Genomic DNA, 22,012 nt, shown 5'->3' with positions numbered 1-22,012 from the left:
TCGAGGAAGAAAGAGAGACGAAGTGGAGGATAAGGGCACATGGTGCGAACGAACAGCCAGTGAGGCTGAAACCAGAATCTTGAGTGCGAGTCGCGAAATATCACGGCGCGCATAGCGAGCGAGGGCCACGAAACTGCCAAAGCCGGCCAACGCTCGCTTCACGATAACGGCAGTAAACGAAACTTCAGGGAGCGGGCGGCGCCGGCACGGCACGGTGAAGGGCACAAGCGGAGACCGTGGAATGTGAGGGAGGAGGGCGGCAGGCAAGCGGATTTCGCCTCGGCAACTCCGCCGCTTCGGTGGCTCTCCTCGCCCTCCCTTACTTTCGACTGTCAGCGTGCGCGCCCGCCGCCGTGCAGGCGACGCCGCTCCAGCCGGCCCCGCGCCAGCTCCCTGAAGTTTCATTTTCCGCCGTTATCGGGAAGCGGGCGTTTGCCGGCATGGGCAGTTTCATTGGCCAGCCTGGGACAGCGCCGCTGCTTCCCTCTGCGCCGTAGCCGCAGCGTGCAAGGTCAACATGTTAGTAGAAAAACAGGTTCACTGCCATTTTCTACGCACGGCTGAGACGTCGGCACGTACATGCATGTTCCGGTGCAATGCAGAATCGGCGACCTTGCCATTTAAAGAGAGTGAAATTTCCGCCGCATTTTTTTTCTTTCTTTTTTTGTTTTGTTCGCGCGCGACATTGAGGGGTCTCTCCTACACTTTTAATCTATGGCGGTGCCGGTGCAATGCCAGTCGGAGGTGCCGCCGCGTGATTTGGTTCGAATTAACGAGATTTGATTGAATGCAAACGTTCCACCCGCATTCCTCAACTGTCGCATACGCGTGGGGGCTCGGTGCGCATGTTTTGCATGTGTGTGGGCCTTGAAAATTGTTGCTTTGGTTATAGTGCGGTACCGCTTATAGTGCGGATATTCGCGGCTCCGGCGACTTACGTTATAAGTGGTCTACACTGTATATTGAAAAAGAGAAATAAAAACTACAAGCACACAAAGCATTGGGCATACGAGGACAATACATAAGTGTTTCTACAAAGTGTTCGTGATGCCACAGCACGCTCACAGTTCGGTGCTCCACGAAGCTGACGTGGTTGCGTCGCTCAATGATTTGCACAAGAGGAGACGGCAGGCGAGCTCTCTAGACTCTAAGGCTCATGTTTGTCGACTGTGTATAGACGTCGGTGTCGTTTAGAGGCCCACTTGTACATTGGCGCTCAACCGGGTCCCTCCGACAGCTGTTGGCCTCCGGAACGAGACGTCCAACCCAGGCCAACGCGTCTTCCTTGCTCCGTTTCTCAGCTTCATCTGCCTCTGCAACGTGGTCTTTTCCTCGGCAGTCAGCTGGATGCACGCATTCTTCGCTGATTTGCTACGTGCTCTTTTGTGGCGCTTGCTTATTCATTATTATTCTTCTTTTTCCACGCCACGAGTGCACGTGCAGTGAAGTGTCGTCCTTGTTGTGGAGGATGCAAGCGCCGCGGTGCACGTGCTTCGATATTTTCAATGCCATTTCGTCAGCATTATTGAAGTGTCTCTTGGCACTTCACCACATCAGCCCCCATTTCATGACTGTGAGTGCGCTGTAGCAGTATAAACGCTTTCTAGAAATGCTTGTCTATTGTTCTCATATGCCCAATGCTTTGAGTGCTTGTAAATGTCATTTCTGTCTTTCATGAAAATTTGTTTTTGTGTTGTGCTTGTCACCGTTACTTCCTTAATGTCCTCGGAGGCGTCTCTGGCATTCACAGCCGGTAAAAAAGAAGCGTAACTGCATTGGGCCATTTTCTGTGTTCTTGATCGCAAACATTGGTGCCGGGAAATCATATGTAATGGGACCATATCAACGAGGTCCTACTGTACTTTGTTATATCCAAAATTTCGTTATACCGTTATACTGAAGTTCGTTATATCAAGGTTTAACTGTATTTCAATCCTGAAATAGGGTTTCATCGGATACAGTAGACTTCCGTTAATTCGACTCTAGTTAACCTTTCAAGGACGGCGTCAATTTTTTACAACACTCTTGAAAGTTCTTGCCTGGTATGAGTAAATGAGGTGCTCAGAAATGGTTTACAAAAAAATTCCCTTTCTCTACATCAAGCCCTTTACTTTAAAAAAGTGGGACCTATTTGTCCCACTGACACTAAACGGTCTTTTAAAAAGTGGAACGCATCTCCCATTGACCCTCAAGGCAAAATTATTTCTGATTACTTTCCTCACAAAAGAAAGCTCTGGAATTTTTTGTGTGGTACGAACGAATGAGGTGCTTAGAAGTAGTTTACAACTATTTCACTTCTGTACAACCAGCGGTTTATTTTATTGTGATAGCAATTATACAGGCACTTCAAGCAAACTTCGCCGTCACCGTGGGGCTCCGCATGTGTATGCTATGTGCTTATCCATGCCGTGTACAACGCTTACATTGCTACACTATTAAATCACCAAATTTGCTCATACCAGGTCTTAAGTTCTTGACTAAATTATTCCTCAGAATTCTGAGAATGGCAGCCCACAAACAAATGTTATGAAAGATAACAGTCACAGTGCATGTCTCTATCTTAAAGGGACCGTGAAACGATTTCGACGATTTTGTACAAGCCCATTGAGCCGTTAAGGTATCTCCTTCTGATCATTAAGTGCCACATTTAAGCGCTTTGTGTAAAGCGTGTAATTTTTTATACTGTTTTAAAAATGTGCATCGCTACCAATCACAGTGGTGCCACTTCCCTGAGTTCTCAGCCGCCCCGTCACCATCTACTACGTAGCGAGCGCACGTCAGTTGGGCGAGCGATCCGACTACCTACCCAGGTTGCGTCATTGATAATTTTTTTTACTTTATTGTGAACAAATGTTATTCATAATAGCTGGAATGTTGGTTAATTTGTTTCTATAAAAAAAGTAACATTTATCACTGCACTCAGGCACTTCCGGCAAACAACAAGTATCCACTCGTGTTACAACGTGCTCTGTGTTGACGCAAACTATGTGGTCAATGTTGGTCTCGAGGTTTCTTTTCACGAGGACCATGAATCGCCCTGCAAATCTAATGACTGGCGACTTGTCAAGCTGTGACATTGTGTGGTATTGCAAAGTATGCCTCAATAGGACAATCTTACAATCTCACAGCGCCTGTAGGGCTTGTTCAAACGACATTTAATAGGAAAAAGGACTTAATGAGAGCTTCAAAAAAGGAAATGTGAGAAAAAAGAAGGCTCTCTGAATGACGGAAAATAATGTTTTCATGAACATTGGTTTGGCTTGAGCACTGATGTGTGATCTTTCTAGCAAATTGATGTGCTGGTGCAAGAGCTGACATCCGTCTCGGACTGCTCAGGAATCTTCCTGCGCCTATCTTCTGCTGAAAACAACTTTAAGAACAAGCTCATAGCCCTGTCAGCTGTATCACATCGCAATTGCATTTTTTGGGGGACTGCTCACCCGGAAGGAGATCTCCAAGTTCTCTCCACCCCAGATGTCCATGCCGTCATCGTACTCGCCCAGCTCGTGGAAGTACCGCCGGTCCATGGCAAACAGGCCACCTGCCATGGTCGGTGAACTGCACCCGGCACAGCAGGTGAGCGACAGATGCATACGAGCACCGCTATACACACAAGCTCAGAGCAGCCACGCTCAATGCAAGCTATGCTTCAGAGCAGCCACGCTCAATGCAAGCTATGCTTCGCATGCGGCAAGTATTCGTAGGCTAATTGGTTGTGCACTATCGTCTTTCTCTTCATGTTATCAGTTCAAATAAGCTTTCATCCCTCCACGATTTCCAGTTCTCAAGACCACACTTCCTTAACACATGGTAAGGCCTCCTCTAGTGCTCAGTGACACGTTCCTGATAACAGCATTGTGCGCAGTACCATGCAGGTGATACTAGATGCTACAGTCAAACCCACTTGTAACAATCATCAGATGCCGAGAAAATCCCATTGCTTTAACCAATAATTGTTATAATCAGGTTGCACGTAAAAAGCAGAGCGGTCAAACATGCAAACATTTTACTTAGACAGGAAGAAGCAGTCGAACCCACTCATACATAGAGTTTCTAAATAAAAAACCTAGAGGGAAAAGTGGCGCTAGTGTCTATGGGGGTTCTCCTGAACGTCGCCTCAACCTACATGGGAATGATGGGAAGTACAGGCTTCGGATTGACTTCTGTCTTGAAACTGGTGGCGTTTGCATGCGGCGCAGTAAACGAAGCTGTATTAAAACATTTTCTTGCAAAAATTAATTTTATTGATGTTGTGTTTTATATTATGCATAATACATTGAATAAAGTTTGTATGACTTTGAGATTGAAGCATGGTTTACCACCAGGGTATGCATCGTTCTGCCTGATTTAGCGCCACTGAATAATTATTTATTTACTTTCACAACAGCAATAACAACTGTGCATGTGCTTATATAAAAAATACTCATCAAATATTTGTGGGAATAAAAATTTTGTATTATGAGAAAAGTGTTGCGCCTTTGAGAGAAATGTTACAAGTGTCGTGTGCTACGACGCCTGCTCGCTGCGAACGCAGGGAAAGTGAACTTTTCTCACAGACGCACTTGCGTCTGCGCAGACGCACTTGCGAACTCTCTCGCTCTTTCGAAAGGCTGCATCGGCTGTCACGATTGATGAACGTCTTCAAGTACTTTTAAACACATCTGCTGCAGTGCTATCTTGGACGCTTGTGGCCTCTTACGAGCATGCTTCACTATATTTTATGTTGACGTACCGCTTCTTCTGAAGTGCCCGCCAGCAACTGTTATATCGTGGCTTTGCGCTTACCCGTTTTGCGACAGCAGACTACAGCCAGGAAGCAGCAACCTTTCCTACCACAAGTAAGTTTGTGTTCTCAAATGTCCTGAAACAACCATTTCAATGAATACCTTTTACGATGCCGTCGCTTTCTCATCAGGGCTTCGTCAACACGCCGCGACACAAGCATCGTTCCAGCCGCTAGCTCAGCACGCTATCGCCATAGAATAAAGAACCCTATCGCTACTTCGAGCGACCAAACAAATACAGAGAGCTCGAGAGTATTGCGCCGCACTGCCCCACTGCGGATTGTAGCAACTGCGCTTGGAGCAAAACTAGGGAAACCAAAACTGACAAAAAAATACCTGTAGACTAGTTCGCCAGTCAACAGAATACCAATCCGTAGCCTGTACTTCCCATCATTCCCATGATAGTTGAACGATCGCAGCGCCACATTGCCCTCTAGTTATAGTAATATGAAACTCTATGCACTCATACCAATGAACCTGGACGTAACAGTGAGCAGCTGTCCCACCCTGAACCTTGGTGTGTGTTCCCTGGTAGAATAAACCACTTACTACAATGTTCCCATGCAGCATTATTGGCTATAACAATTACACCTGGCTACTGGGGAAAAAGAACGCGAAATCTAGGAAAAGAAAAAGGTGCCTGCCACTTCCACCACTCCCACATCTGTGCTGCACACGCCGCAGTCGCCCCTCTCCGGTCTCCTTTCCACCCCTCTGATGTTGGTGAGAAGGAGGAAGGGAGCGACAAAGGCGTGCACAGCAGTGCAGGGTATGTGGCACGAAGGTGGGTGTGACACACGGCTCGCATTTTTTTTTTTCTCCTGGATTTTGCATTCTTTCTCCTTTTTCTCTGCATACACACACCCTGTAGCCGGGTTTAATTGTTATAAACACTAACGTGGCATGGGAGCATTGTAGTAAGCAGTTTAGTTTACCATAGAACACATACAAAAGTTGTGGTGCATGGGCTGTACATTGTTATATCTGATATATACAGGGTGTCCCAGCTAAAAGTAGCCAATGCTTCAAAAATTGCCCCCACCTCCCCGAAGGGAATCGTGAGGAAATGCGAAGGCATTTCTTGCGCCGAGAGTACACGGCGTAGTAATTTTAATGGCATAAATTAATGACGAGACGAGGATTTGTACTGTAACCATTTATTTACACATTCATCAGCACCTGTTTGCGTTGTCATTGTACCTGACGGCCATAATCACAGCCTTGTGGTCGCTAAAGTGTACAGTCAAAGGGTCTTTGAGAACTTGTCTTCCTCTTCTTCTCCTCTGGTTGATGATGACGTTGAAGCTACTGCAGTGACGTCACCTCCAGCGAGAGGTGTAATGCTTCGGTTGGATTGTATTACACTTCTTGCTAGGGGTACCGTTGCCGTCAGACATTCGCCTTCACCGACTTCTGCCATCGCCTTGAGAGGCGCCCAGCCAGCGAACGGTCGAGAGTGAGGCGCGCGCTTCACTCCATTTATATATACGTGCGAGCGAGGGAACGGGAGAGTGGGGCGCAGGGAGGAGAGAGAGCGAACGGCAAGAGAAGGAGCGGCGAAGCACTGCACCTACCCTCTCCTACACTCTCTCCACACATGCGGGAGCTCCGCCGAGTTCCCGCGATGCGAGCGCCCTCACACGCCAGAGCGCACTCCTCCTCTCCACTCACTCTCCGCTACTCCGCCCGCACCACCTGCTCCGATTGCTAGGGGCGAGGATAAGCGCGCGCACCTGCAGCTGTTGCTATGGGAGAGGGAGTGAGAGCGAAGAGATAACACCTGCCAGCGCGCGGACACCGACAGACGCCTGACATGCCCCGACTAAGAAATGCATTCGCATTTAAAATGACGGAGCGTGCTAGGAGGCTCAAACCAACTCATTAGTGTTGAGGATCGCGTGTCCTAGTCTGACGTATTTCTTTTGCTTTGCAAAGTGCAAAGTCAATTAATTAGCATAAACTAATTACCTAACTTTTTAAATACTGGCTTTACCAAGAAAGTGCCCATACGAAAGTTGTAGATCACATTTAAAAATGGCCGACTGAAGTGTTTGCAACTAAGTACCATTGATGGAGCTTCCTGTAATTGCCTTTAAAGAAAGCCCGCAAAATACAAACACAACCACGTGTAGTGCCACTATTTCAGCGGCCCCAGATGACCCATCAGTAAAGGACATTGTTTGCATGCCTTTTTTCGAGATTCACTCGCGTGCCCTGCAAGGTGTACCCTGTCGCGATCGAGCTCACAGAGCGAGCAGCGGTGATGAAGGTGTGTCGCGCTTCGACGTGACGTGGCATAAACACATCATTTGCTCCACTTGTGGAATGAAGCCCTAACACACAAGGCAAGAAAAAGAGAAAAGAAGCTCGGGCTTGAGTAAATGTTGACTGCACAACTGTTTAATCGGGAAGGGAAATGCCATGTTCTTCTGTTCATTCGCGATCATATCTTACTAGCGAGAGTTGCTGGCCCGTACCTTGTGGCCACCTGAAACGCCAAGCCCGTCCCGGAACCACTGTACAGATATGCGGATTTGGTTTCTTGATCGAGCGTCTGGGAGCGCTGAAATAGTGGCGTTATCACGTGGTTGTATTTGTATTTCGCGTGCTTTCTTTAAAGGCAATTACAAGAAGCTCCATTAATGGTGCTTAGTTGCAAACACTTCAGTCGGCCATTTTTAAATGTGATCTACAACTTTCGTAGTGGCACTGCCTTGGTGAAGCCAATATTTAAAAAGTTAGGCAATTAGTTTATTCTAATTAATTGACTTTGCAAAACGAAAAAAATACCTCAGACTAGGACATGCGATCCTCACCACCACTGAGTTGGTTTGAGCTTCCTAGCACACTCCGTCGTTTTTAAAACATTGGCTACTTTTAGCTGGGACACCCTGTATATTGTTAAAACTGCTATCGTTATAAGCGGGTTCAACTGTATATGCAGAGGGGCCCTAGTTAGTTTAACCTTCCTCTTATTCAAATAAATTTCCAGTCCCTTTAGAGTTCAAATTATTGAGGTTCCACTGTACTTCTGTTTGCCCTTCAATCCATTCTGCCTTCCTGTTTACACATATCATTTGTGGTTTCATCAACCAGTGCACAGTCCTCAGCTTCCTTTCAAGTTCTTTGCTCAAAGTTTCAGACCATAGGTTACTACTGGCAGATTGCAATAGCTATATAATTTTCTTTTTAAGGATATTGGTAAGCTGGCACTTATGACTTCAAAGTTACTGCCCAAATGCACTTCAAAGCCATTTTCATTCTTCTGCACATTTCCTTATCATGATCAAGGCCTCTGTGACCATGTTGCCTAGGTATATGCTCGGTGTTGTACCAGCTCACATTAATATGAATTTAGTAATGTCATCACCACCAACCTAATTTATGTCGACTGCAGAATGAAGGCATTTTCCAATGGTCTCCAATTACCCCTATCTTTTGCCTGCCGGGCCCTTCTATGCCTGAAAGTTGTCTAATTTTATCAAACCACATAATCATCTGCCACTGTAGACAGCATTTCCCATCCCGTAGCACTAGGGGTGTGTGAATACTGAATAGTAGGTTTCGAATCAAATATCCAATCGAATCAAGAAAAAAATAAAAACGAATATTGAATCGAATATCACAAAATTTTGGACAAAACTCAATGCTTACAAATTGTGGGAAACAAAATATGGTAGTGTACATGCTCGGGAGTCTTCTAGCATTGCATAATAAAAAAAATGTAGCAAGCTATCAATAACACAGCTACATAGAAATAGATATACACTATGATCTGCTCTTATTAGAGGAAACAGCAAATTCGCATGACAGCACAGATTACCGCTCAGTTCTAGTACGTATATGAAGGTCTGGGAAATATTTTTTATCAATAGGATTTCCTTTGAATAGAATCAAGTGCTTTTTTTACCTCTGAAACCGAATTAGTGCCGTTCTGTTGTACTGAGTACCAATGATTGAGGTTCTCAGTTTAGCAGTGAACCTGTTTTGAGGCAATCTTTTTATTTATTGCGTAGAAAGTTTCGCATTCCAGTTTTTCTCCGAAATACAGAAGGATTATCCCAACTTTACGAAAGGTGGGTTATCGTTAAGGCCAATCTGCCCAACAGACGAAAGGACCACACATCCCATGACTCGATCACCACTCTGCACGTAGCCTTCGCCGACAGTAAAGAGCAGGAGCCGTCCGAGCCGTTTCATTGCCGTTTCATTTGCCACCAGCGAAACATTCTGAAATCTGCAGGGTCACCGTAAGTTCGTGCAATGCTCGCTCCCCCCCTTCCTTTTTCCTTCATCCGCCGTCTGCGCAAATGCATGCCACCGATCATGACACTTTCGCGTCCACCATGTAAACCCAAAGCTAGTCTTGTCACAGTTTGCTTGAAGCTACAAAAAAAGAAAAGAATTTGAGGGCACCTAAGCACTTCTCATGAGTTGTGAATGCAAAAGCATTATGTCCAATTGAACGCCGCTGAGCAGTCCTTCGAGTTTTGCGCTGCGAGCAATGTACCATAGCAGTACGTGCTGCCCGAGCCAGCAAGCCGCAGCAGCCTGCGGTGCCAATGCCGCATGCCACCAATGTTTCACTACTGCCGAGGTTGCTTCAAAGGCTTCAGACTCCATAGCGGTACGTGCTGCTCGAGGTAGCATGTCCGAGCCAGCGTCACGACCGAGCACATGGCGCGCTCGTGATGTGGCATCGTAGCTAATGGAAATTTAGGTGCCACTCCGCTGCTACAGATGCTGCCGGCTTTTTTGCTCAACGAGCCATATGAAGCTCAAATTAAAAAAAAGTAAACCCAGTTCCACCCAATGTGAAATTGTGCGCAAGTTTCTGTGATTACGTTTGTTTGCCAGTGGTTTTTGTGTGATTATGGGTGATGTTTTGACTTTTACTGCTTAACATTCCCTGCTAACTCCCGATAGAGGAAATCTCTAGCACCGTCGGTCAAAGGGATCTCTCGGCGCTTGCGTCTTTTTTCTGCCTCTTGCTGGGACAAATCAGGGTTCGCTTTCCTCCAAGTACGCTTGACTTGCGTTTCTTTTTTGCGCAGCCCCGGATTAGCCTCCCGCCACTGCCGTTTCGCTCGCGCTACCCGCTGACGATCCTCGTTCGTAGCTGTCCCCCGGCAGTTACGTCTGGCTTGCGCTTCCCTCTTGCGTAGCTCCGGATTAGCCTCCCGCCGCTGCCATTTGGCTGCCGATTCTCGTGCTCAAAACGTAGAATTCGCCCGGCGACGGCACTGCCACTCTCGGGCGAGCTCCCACAGCCGCTCGCCCCGAGCGGAATCCATGTCAAGAAAGGGCACACGATTCCCCTCCCTCTCCTCCATCACGCGCTCTGATTGATCCGCTCCTCAGCCGGCGCGGCCTCAGATTGAATGCAGCGCCCCTAGCGGTGGGTCTGGGAACCTGCCCCCTGAGTGACACTTGCGGACAGACGGACGGCACAGCCTCGACCTACAACCGCTCTGCTGTTAAAATGAAGAAGATGGATGTGGGCCTACGAACGGCGTCGGGAACGAGAGGCCGCCATACCGTGTGTCGTAAACATGGTGGCCGTAGACAACTTTGTTGCCTTCCCGTACACCGACTTCTGTTTGCAAGGCGTTTCTTTAGCTATCCGACTGTCACGCGGCTGCTGTGAAACGATCCGTGCTGATTTGCCACCAAACTATAACATTCGTCAGCAACGCCCGATGATGCTGATTAGGCCTAATGGCCTAAGCAGTCTGGCCGTGACGAAAATTCGCCTCAAGCCACCATGTAATGCTTGCCGTTAGTATGCCTGTACGGGTGGCTCGTCACATGATCGATCCCGAGGTCATGAGTGCAGGTTAGATTAAAGGCTGTTGAAGCAGCGTGAAGCTCATCGCCGCGAATCCAACACGGTCTACGTGCCTCTCGGCAGCTAAGTGGCCTGATCTTCCCACATGCTTTTGCACTTTATAAAATGCACACTGCTTTTGTTGTCATTACCTCTGTCTGCATTTCATTATCATATTGATCGTGCCTGTCAACCAGGACGAATCATGTAGCGACAGAGGCGGCTCTGGCTGGTGCGGCACCGTTCTGCGAATTGCAACATTTGGGCCCTGTGTGATCCCCGCCTCAGGCCGTTGTTGGGGTGCGCTCGCTGTGACAAAGCCCGCTACCGCGTCAGACAGGGCGGTCTGCCCACAGTGCACTCAGCATTCCTTTTGCGCCGAAAACCAAGTGAAACGCTCACTTGGGCGGCATCACACACGAAGGGCTCCGCGGGACAAGCGACATGTGGTACTGCGCCAGTCTCTGCACCGAACATATTGAATATTCGAAAAAGATATCTAAGAGATAGATATTCGATTCGTGAATCGAATTGTTAGAACGTTCACTATTGGATTTGACTCGGTGATATTCGATATCCGTACAACCCCTACTTAGCACCCATTTTGTAGCTATATTATTTAGTCTAATATTTAATATTTAAATCTTTAGCTATACTGTAAGTCTGCTCTATGCTACACATGACCTGCCTAACTCAATTTCCTTCCTAATCTGAGCCAGGATACTGGCTACAACAATTTCCTCTCTAAGGCCTGCCATAGCCTTCCTGTCTCCTAATAATCCGCCTATGATATTTCATTCCATTGCTCGTTGTGTAGTTCTTAGCTTCTTCTCCAGCTGTTTGTTTGAAGAAATATGTACGGTTGTATAGAAGTTTAGAATAAATATATTCTATAAACTAAGAATGCAGTGTCAAATACACTACTGTCCAACTCAAAAAGAACCTGTATGGATGCACCAGCCAATTACGTTCACTCATTTCCATTACGCCCTCGGTGAATTCAGCAAACTACTTTCAATGTTATTGTCTCTGGGGAACTATAATTAGGAGCACGGGGGCACAAAGGTACAGTGCGCTTTTCTGGGTGAAGCTTATACCTAGTTCTCACGTTGCAATCAAGTATAACAACATATTCCTATTTTGAGGACACAAACATGTTAGCCTCCCAATCTAGCTTTTTATAAAAAATATGATAACATTCCCAACTCCTGTACGTCCCCGAGACATCTCGTTGCTCTCGCCTGCACTCACGGTATGGGGTCGATGGCGTGCCCCGGCCCCCGCAGCCTGGGTGGGGACTCCCACTTGAAGTGGAGTCCCCAGTTGAAGCCGCCGCGCACGATGGGCGATGCGCTGTACTCAAAGGTGTCCGCGTTGATGATGTCAATGACGGGGCACGTGACTGTGGTGCGGTTGGCGCCAATGCGTGCCAGCATGGGCTCCAGCCAGCCCACGTTCACTTCGCAGTGGCTGTCCAGAAACACCAGCACCTGTGCGGAGAGTGGGGAGAACATTCAGACGCACAAGCTCGCTTGCGTCAAGTCCATGCAGTGTGTTATGAGCACGTAGAGCAGAAAGTCGGACACTGTCAAGCTGACCCAATTGTCGCTGGTTGTGGTTCAGGAAACCAATCATGCTTGTCTTGCTTCAGCACCTGCCTGTGCCACAAAGCAATTCTACAATTTGACAGGTTGGAAGGCGGCAATCTCTCAAAGCAGGTGCTTGCACCTTCTGCATCCTAAAGGACAAAAAAACTTTAGCAGACTTCATTGGTTCCTTCGACTTTACTCGTTTACTGCTCCCGACTCTTGCCAATGCCCCCAACTTGGTCCAAAATTATTATTACCGTATAAGAGGTCTGTTAGAAAAGTATCCGACCTTACTTTTTTTTACAAACACCTGATGGATATAAACAAGCGCGCTAGCATCAGCTGACCTTGAACCTTCATGCGCATTCGCGAATTCTTTCCCGCCTGCCGATAGCGTCAGTCGCTGGGACGCAGCGTTTGAGTGAGGTAGTGCGCAGTGCTCTCGTCGGTTTTTTTATTGCAAGGAAAATTACGGAGCGACTGGAGCAGCGCTACTGCATCAAATTTTGCCAGAAACTGGGCGACAGCCAAGTGGAAACCTTTCGGAAGATTCAGATGGCTTTTGGTGACGATGCTATGAGCAGCACACAGATTAAGGAGTGGTACAACCGGTTTAAAGACGGCCGCACATCGGTGGAGCACAAGCCACGCTCCGGTTGGCCATCAACATGCCGAAATGGCAAGGTCATTGCCGAAGTGAACGCTGTGGTGATGCGGGACTGTCGTGTGACTATCCGAGAAATTGCGGAAGAGGTGGGCATCAGCACTTTTTCTGCACATTCTATTATAACCGAAGATTTGGACATGAAGATAGTTGCGGCTGAAATTCGTGCCAAAGCTGCTAACGGTGGAGCAAAAGCAACTTCGTGAAGTCTCACAGGACATGCTGGATTCCACAAACAGTGACCCCGACTTCATGAACACCATAATCACTGGTGACGAGTCTTGAGTGTACAGGTACGAGCCGGAAACCAAATCCCAGTGGTCACAGTGGAAGCATTTCACATCACCAAGACCACAGAAGGCCCGTCAAGTGCGCAGCAACGTCAAAGTGATGCTGACTGCTTTCTTTGACTCCCGCGGCGTGGTACCACACAAGTACACACCACAGGGTCAAACAATCACCAAAGAGTACTACAGGATGTCCTCCGTCGCCTACGTGATGCTTGTGCGGCGCAAGTGACCGGAGTTGTGGTCAACAGGAAATTGACGCATCCATCATGGCAATGCTCCTGCACATTCCTCGCACATGATTCAGACTTTTTTAGGCGAAAAACCAGACTCCCGTAGTTCAACAGGCTCCTTACTCTCCTGATATGGCCCCCTGCGACTTCTGGCTGTTTCCCAAAATCAAGAGGCCATTGAAAGGAGCGCAATTTCAGACAAGAGAGGACATTATGGCTGCAACGACAGCTGAGCTAAACTCCTATTCCGAAAGAGGCCTTCTCGGAATGCTTCCAACAATGGCAGCACCGCTGGGAGAAGTGTGTGGGGTCCCAAGGAGACTACTTTGAGGGTCATTAGGTTTCCAACGCTCCAGTTATGCCAGCTTTTTTTCTTCGGCCAAAGGTCGGATACTTTTCTAACAGACCTCGTATAGTCGTGTAGTGAACGCACTTTTTTTCCCAAAAATTCGAAGCAAACTTGGGGGGTGCGTTTATTATGCGGGGTAAATTTTATGGGAACTTTTTCGAAACAGCGAAAATTGAAAACAGATCGCACTTATTTAAAAAACGCATTAGATAACTTATCTTTCGCAGTAAAAATAGAAGTAAGCTAATTGCAAACCGTAACAGCATTTTTATTGCCCTTCACCACGCATCGAAACCACCAGACCTGTCGTCCAGGTCGCTGGCACACACTTCATTGTGGTTCCTCAACAGTTCGTCCTCGCAGCCGCTTCCGGCCGTCTGCTGTTATCGGAAGCATCACGTTGAAGCACTGCTTTTCGGCAACTGTTTTTACAAGCACGCTGAGTGCGTCTCTTTGCTCGACCGTCTTGCTCATCGGCATGTCAAAGTTTATCAGCATCTGATCAGCATTTCCGTTTTGTAAGTGGATAAACTCGGTCCTACAGCAGGCGTATAACTCGACCTATGGGCCCATCGCACAAAGCGAAACCTAACGCAGGCAGAAAAGCGAGCAACAGACTACACCGACCATGTGCCGGCCACCACTCCTTCACTTGGACTCTCCCAAGCGGCGCGACCTGCCACGCATCACAGTGCGCACGCTCTCTTTTTAAGTCAGAGTAGAGTTCGTAAACTGCATTAAGTACTGTTGCACAAAGCCAGTTGCCGTTTTTTTTTTCTCTCCCGAGCCTGCTCGGCGCCTTTGTGCCGGCACTCACGGAAAGCATGCGGTAAGAGCAGGCTGAGTGTTATCGCGGTCGCTGCTTCCGTCAGGTCCTAAGCGACCATGATAATGCGCAGCCTGTTATTACTGCATGCTTCCTGCCAGTGTTCTCTCGTCATGGCTTTGCCAGGAACGGGCATCGAGATTAAATACGCTTGCTTTACACATGTGCGAGAGTAAAAGATCCTAGTCTCTTTGAAAAACAATAGTACGGCTGTTCGACTGTGGGACTGCACAGTAGCAAAGTTGCGGGTGCGCTGCATTCATTACGCGAGCGAAGAAAAAAATCAAATTTCTCGCGACCAATTTCGGGGTGCGTTCATTACGTGAGTAAATACGGTATTATTATTATTATTATTATTATTAATAATAATAACTATATTTAGATCTATATACAGAAGTGCTATGTGACAACGTCTGGATCCTCAGCCACAGACTAGTTATGGATCCATGCAGTTATATAAAGAAAAATAAATGATTCAGGCACGGGCACAACCATGCTTGTTTTGCATTTAAAAGTAATGAACTTTGTATCAAGAAAAAGAAAGAAAGAAAAGTGACCAAACAAGAACCAATAAAGAAGTGGTGCAGACCGCCACAGGAATGAAAAGGCCACGACCCCCTCCCGGCTAGGGCATGCACCAGCACCCTCACGCTGGCGAGACAGCCATTAGCACCCATAAGTGCTTAGTAGCCGTCAAACCTGCCAAGTGGCGCCCACTACGGAAGCCCCCCCAACACCAGTTAGGCCGCATGCCTATGAGACAAGACCCACGGCCTCCTTCACGCAGCAATAAAAAATACACGAATATAACCGTTATGCATAACTTCATTGGACACATGTGACATTCCAAGAACTGGTTAGACATTATACCATTTTAGCTGTTTGCAAAAGGCTAACACCCACCTAATATTCAATGAACGTAGCAAAAATGTACACTGATATGCAGGGTCCTCCCCACGGTGGGCGGCGATGGTTTTGCTGCCCACCACTCCGGCCGACTGCCCACCACCGCCCATGTCTCGGACTTCAAGTGTGCTGTCATCATCATCATCAGCCAATTTTTTTTTAATGTCCACTGCAGGACGAAGGCCTCCCCCTGCGATCTCAAAGTTACCCCTGTCTTGCGCTAGCTGATTCCAATTTCCACCTCCAGGCTTCCTAATTTCATCACCGCACCAAGTTTGCTGTACTTGGGGACAACTTTCTGTGCCTATGCAATGGAAGCTACGAGCGCGAGGGGCCGGCTTCCACAAGCGCGCTATTACGGGCATGCATAGACGCCGGCGGGAAGCAGCCGCATACGCTCACGAGCCAGAAACACAGGCCGGGAAGCTGGCAGTATATGCGACGATCGCGGTACTGGACCTCTAGATCGCGGTAATAGACCTTAGAAAGTGCGGCCGTGTGGCATCCCCGAGATCACGGAAGTTAGTTACATTTCTTGGCGCGCGTAGCTGGTACAGCCACAAAAGGAAGTGCGAAAGAAAGAAGAGGTGTGCGCAGAAAGAAGGGCGAAAGGGCGTCCACTTTATGTGCCTGGTTGTCTGCTAGCCAACTGTACCGGCTGCCGTATACAAGATACATGGAAATCTAAGAATCCCCACATTTCGGAATATTAGTTCGTAGCACTGAGGTATTGTTAACGTGACATGGAAACTGAATAGCGATCATTATTCTGAAGAGTTCGGTATTCTGAAGTTCGTAGTACTGAAATATATTTACATTGAAGCTATAAGCAGTCAGCAGTGGATTTCTGATAAGTTCAGTAGTCTGAAAAGTTCATTCATGTGGTGTTCGTAGTAAGTCAAACCTCGTTAATACGTACCCGTTTTATGTAATTGCGGTTTAAACGTAGTCACGAAGATTCCCCCACCCAGCCCCCATTGAACCCCATGTATTGGTTGACTGCTTAAGCCATAGTCACTCATTGCCAACCAAACGGTTAGTGCGTACTATTTTTGTTTATTATCTACACGCACAGGCACAAAATCGGCAAAATCTCATGTGCACAGACATTCGATTCCCGAGTTGTGACACCCGGACGACAGTCGCCAACGATAGTGAACTTAAAAGCATGGCCACCATGACGTATTTCCTGCTCATACAGCTGTTGCCAATTGCCACGCAAAAAAGCATGGCCTTCCAGATTTTCTCCTGGTAACGCGAAGTGGCAGTGTCTGTCTCAGCCGAGGTTAGGAGACAGTGAATGCGTTGAACACGTCGAAAAAATCTACCAGCGAAAACGCCTATTTTCGGCCTGCCCTAGGAATAGATTCAAACAATAACCATAGCTCACAATGCCCGATTAAGTATTTCAATGATTCTAAAACGGGATTTTTATTTTAATGAAAATTGGGCCAGAAATTGCCTGCTCGGTGCCATCACATATGAAGCCAAAGCTGCCTACACGGAGTTTATTTGCTATACCGCATACACAAATGTACTGCGGCGAAGCTGACTTTAGCAAACTGGCTGCCATTGTGTCGCACATATCTTTCCTTCTGAAAAATCAAATGCGCCTTAGATTTCTACTTTGTTTAGAAGCTTTAATGTAACTTCTACATTAGTTTTCTACTTTGGACACATAAAACGGGGTGTGCGTTTGTTTCGGGGGCATGTTAGCTGGCAAATGCTGCCAAATGAACCAACGGTGTGTTTTAATATTTTTATGCATCTTGTTTAATTAGACCCACTGGATAATTAGATCAATTTTGATGGTTTGCTCAGGGTCGAATTAATAGAAGACGACTGTATCTTTGCAAACTTTAAGAGAATGCTCGAACCAGTGCAAGATTTTAAGAGGGAATGAATATTCATACTCCCTGACTGAACTGATCTCACCAAAATGAAGTCACAATTTCACTGGTGCTTTACTGGACCCCCTATGCATTTATCACTACTGCTATGACACTGTCACGGCCCCTTTCTGTCTCACCTGTCCTGAAGCATTGCGTGCACCATACATTCGGGCACGGATGAGTCCCTCTCGCGCTGGCGTGCGGATGAGGCGCACGTTGGACGGCAGCTCAGAAGAAACGTAGCGAGCCAGCTCCAGCCCCAGCTCAGCTACAAATGCAAAGAGAAAACAGTGCTGAGGTTTGCAGACGAATGCTGTAGGTGGGACAACCAGAATTTACCACAGAGTTATGACAAGCATGAAATTTGTTTGTCATATCACATATGGATACCAACTGCAGATAGTAGTTTATGAAGTTTTACACCCAAAACTTGCACAGTAGAATATGAGGGACGCCATAGCGGAGAGTTCCAGGAGAATTACAACCCCTTAGGAATATTTTAAATGCAAAAACTTATCAGCCTATTTTATGTCCCCTCGCTTGCAGCGATCTTCAGTACCCCTGTCTTGTATCACGCAGCTCCGTCCTCTACCCACGTTTCCTAATGTGCACATCACCTAATCTTCAGCCATGCTTATAGCATCTACTTTCCCCTGGCATCTATTCTGTTGCTCCAATGAACCACTGGTTATCTCAACGTATTACGTTACACTACCTGCCCAACTCCAGTGCATCCTCTGCACCACTCGATTATGAGCTAGCTACCAGTGCTTACTCTCTAATACATACTGCCATTTCTTTGTCCCTCAATGTTACAACTATACATTTTTTTGCTCATTGCTCGTTATGAAAACTAAACCTTCTTATTAAGTTTCAGCCCCATGAGTTAGCCCCATAGATTTCAGCCTCGTAGGTGTCACATGTCTGTACATAGAATCAACAACCGATTTTCCGGATGCCCTACTTTTTGGAGATGCCTGATAGTTCGGACGCCTGCACAGGACCGCCACATACCCCATAGAGTCCATGTATAAGAATGTCTGAAATTTCAGATGCAAAAAACTTCACTGTCTCATTTTCCAGACTTTTTGCCATGACCACAGGTACGAAATAGCATTAACTGAAGCCACCGCCGGCTGCCATTTTTATTATCTCACTGCCTCGAGCCGGTGCTCTCGCTACTCTCGCATGCAATTCCGCTGGCAGGTGTAGCCACCACTGTGGCAATACTAAGCCTACCTGCTTCGACGTTCGCTACCAAGCTTCTTGCTGTTCGGTGCCGTGCTTTTCATAAAAACAATTCGCCTGCTGTTAGCAATGGCGCCGACTCCGCCTTTGTAATCCTCGCCAATGGCTTCGAAGCTCTGAAAGCAAGGCGCATTGCATAATGACGGTTCCCAAAAGTCAGCTTCGCCTCAATACAGAAGTGTTAAGTGGTGAAGCATATGCGAAGTATTGCGGTGAAGCGAAACCATGAGTCAGAAGGCGCAATTGTCATGGGACACGGTACCTATTCCTTAATTTACATGCGTGTACCCTTCGTCTCCTACCATAGTACGAGCACTAAATGTACTGGCAGGCCTTTAGAGCTATTTTAGACATGCCTGTGGCGATTTGAGGCCTTGGGGGAAGTAAAAGGCATGCATTCATTTTTTCGGACTGCCCGATTTTCCAGACACTTACGCGGCCCTAAGGGTCCGAAAAATTGGACGCTGCCTCTATATATTTGACAACAGCTTTTTCAAAGAAATCAGTTGAAAGCTTGTGCGACGTGTGTCTTGTCCTTTTTCTTTGCCTATGTCTGTTGAGCGCGTTTACAAGCTCACAATGAGTCTTGCGTCTCATGTGCCAAATGAATGCCAGAATATGAGAGAAAAGCTTGGCACAAGACGTGAGATATTAGAGACATTGGGCAACATTTGTACCTGTACAACCTGCAAACATTAAAATTCATTCAAATTCTACTGGACACAAAACCAGTGGAGGGGGAAGGGAGGACGTGAGAGCACACATTGTTTTTAATGTTGGCCTTGAGCGCACACCATCTGCTTGTGAGGTACATGTGCACTTTATTAACGATGATTTACCTTTACCCGAAGCACACAAGCAGCAGCAAACTTATAACAGCACGAACTAACGAGCAACATACTGTTTTTAGATCACTTAGACTTCCTTAGCGATTTTGCAGCTGCCAATTTTGCCTGTCTCCAGCCTGTTTCCAGAACTTGTCGGGATAAACTAGCTTGAAAAAAGCCTTGCTGTTATAAGGCGTCATACGCTGCCACAAGGGCACTATCAGATACTATCATATGTATATCAGTACTATACAGATACTATCACAATAATTTTTCATGCATTTTTGCAACCTTGAGCCACCCAATCTTTCAACACCTAGCCAACTATTTGGTGAGCAGCATATACTATTCATAAAATCGCAGAATGAGTCAAAATTCGTAATCTTTACAAGAAATTTGGGAGAGTTGGCAGATATAGGTATTATGCCACACCAGCACAGAAATATTTAAAAAAGATCGGGAAATAACGTACCAAACAAAGCTTTCGCACCATGATGCTTTGGTTAGCCTAGCATTACCGACAGCTAACTTTCCGATAAGGTCACTTTTCCCAGCTTTCAAACTAGATAGAGAGAAAATTTTTGATGTGAGAAATGCAATGAGGTTGGCCGGAGGAGCTTGGTCTCTGGCCTGCAACTCTATGTGGGGTTAAAAGGGATTAAAGTGGCATTTACCCAACATTACCTTCAGGAGATAGGTTGCAAAAATGACTACAACAGTGAGGCATGTGAGACTCCAGAGTTGATCTCACATCTACCCTGCGACTGCAATAATTATGGCACAAGGCATGAGACACCCAATCTTGTCGGGTGTCTCATGCTCAACCTCATGCCCAACCTGCACATCGTGAAGGTCTGTGCAGACATGTATGCACGTAACACGTATACATAGTTTGCTGCGAACCTCTACCGCGGCTGTACCTGAACAAATTCTGATGCACAGCAGTCATCGCTGTGCCAGGCAGATACTCACGCAATGTGCTGTTGTCATCGACGAGGATCAGCTCGTAAAGGAGTGCGGCTGGGGTGCGCTCAAGGACCGTGTGCACGGTGCGCACCAGTGCCGACCATGCCTCGTTGTAGAAGCACACCACCACGCTGGCTGTTGGCAGTGACTGCTCATCAAACACCTGCTTACGGCAGCTGGCAGAAAGAGCCAAAAGAAACTGCTCAGGATGCGTGACGATAACCAACATAACCAACCTAAACACCAAATAATAACAGGAACGTCAATGCATTTTGCCACAAAATTTCCAGAAAATATCTTGAAACTGATGCGTGTGTCCGCATATCTATTTCAGTGGACATGCCCTGCACACTGATTGGGTTCAATTCGGCAGTTACAACAAGTTACTCAATGCAGCTAAATTAGGAAAAGTTAATCTGTAAAACTAAGCTAATTAAACAGTTATTCAGCGGTTATGACAGATTTTCCAATGTCCACCAGCAGGAGCAACATAGGCGCATGACAAAACACAATTATAAACATTTTAATTCTCTGATAAAAATGGGGCATTTAGAAGAAAACACAAGGAAATGGTGAAGCACTTTCTCATTGAAACAAGAAACTTGTTATATTTCGTGCCATGTGTCTGTGTTTGCCTCTTTAGTGTTTTTTTTTTAACTTTAGCACAGAAATGTATGTGAAGCTCAATCAACTACAGCAACATACACAAAGTGTTCAAACTTACAGGGGGTTGCGTGTATCTGGCAGGGTGCGCACCTTGCCCAGTCGGTTGCTGATGAGCATGTTGAAGGCGTGCTGGTGGTAGCCCTCCACCTTCGCATCAAGAGAGTTCAATTCGCATTTGTCAGGCACTCAAGTCGCTGAAATGCTGGTCTGATCAAAGTTGGACAACAGCTTCACAACTCCCCAAAAGGGCATGTGATGCCCCTGAAACAGAAGCTGCCAAATCTAGCACAAAAAGTGCAGTACACTTCCATTAATTCGTCTGCAATTCATTAAATTTTTCCTTTAATTCGATCCCGACCTAAGGTCCCGGCCGGTGCCCATACGTTTCTATGGGTTCAAACTTTCGTAATTTCGATTTCAAAACGGGCGCCTTCGCCAAATAATTCGATCTTGACTGGTCAGCTTCGCCTCCATAGCGCCGTGTTATGCAGTGAAGCATACCAAGAATGAAAAGGAACTGCGGTCAGGGGACACAGAATGCGTTTATTAATTATACAGGTGTGCATGCTCCATCTCCAGTTACAGTACGAGCACCTAGATGTCTAATGAGCATACTGGCAGCCATTCAAAGCTGTGACATTGCTGTGGTAACTTGAGCTCTCGTACTGCACGCGATGCGTGTCTTGCATACGAGACCATTAACGAGGCCTAGCAAGCGTTTATTGATTATATGCGCCATGCACCGACAAGCAGAGAAAAACCAGCTGTGCTTTGGGAAAGCTAGTGAAAAGGAAGGTGGTAAGCTGAAAGAACTCAGAAAGCCGAGGGGACATTTAAAACCAACAAGAGAGCAGAGCTCTATCTAAAACTCTGAAGGCCTGCCAGCAATCTTATTAAGCGTCTCGGTGCTCATACTGTGAACAGAGATGGTGCATGTGCGTATGTAAA

At 46.8% G+C, this 22,012-nt stretch overlaps 1 protein-coding gene across 2 annotated transcripts in view; it reads right to left on the bottom strand.

Moving 5' to 3' along the window:
- The window catches only part of LOC119441591 (polypeptide N-acetylgalactosaminyltransferase 11-like), an 82,852-nt gene that overhangs the window by 37,587 nt on the left and 23,253 nt on the right, over positions 1 to 22,012 (bottom strand). For both annotated transcript variants that reach the window (XM_037706200.2, XM_049661441.1), the window contains 5 exons: positions 21,123 to 21,211; positions 20,405 to 20,574; positions 17,495 to 17,625; positions 11,863 to 12,101; positions 3,441 to 3,558 (listed from right to left, as the gene is read on the bottom strand). In XM_037706200.2, the coding sequence (XP_037562128.1) occupies positions 3,441 to 3,558; positions 11,863 to 12,101; positions 17,495 to 17,625; positions 20,405 to 20,574; positions 21,123 to 21,211 (747 nt within the window). The remainder of the gene's footprint in view (positions 1 to 3,440; positions 3,559 to 11,862; positions 12,102 to 17,494; positions 17,626 to 20,404; positions 20,575 to 21,122; positions 21,212 to 22,012) is intronic.

Source organism: Dermacentor silvarum, chromosome 2 (genome assembly GCF_013339745.2).
Source record: "Dermacentor silvarum isolate Dsil-2018 chromosome 2, BIME_Dsil_1.4, whole genome shotgun sequence".
Taxonomy (NCBI): domain Eukaryota; kingdom Metazoa; phylum Arthropoda; class Arachnida; order Ixodida; family Ixodidae; genus Dermacentor; species Dermacentor silvarum.
Note: the sequence above shows the minus strand (reverse complement) of the source record. Positions and strands in the feature narration are given on the sequence as shown.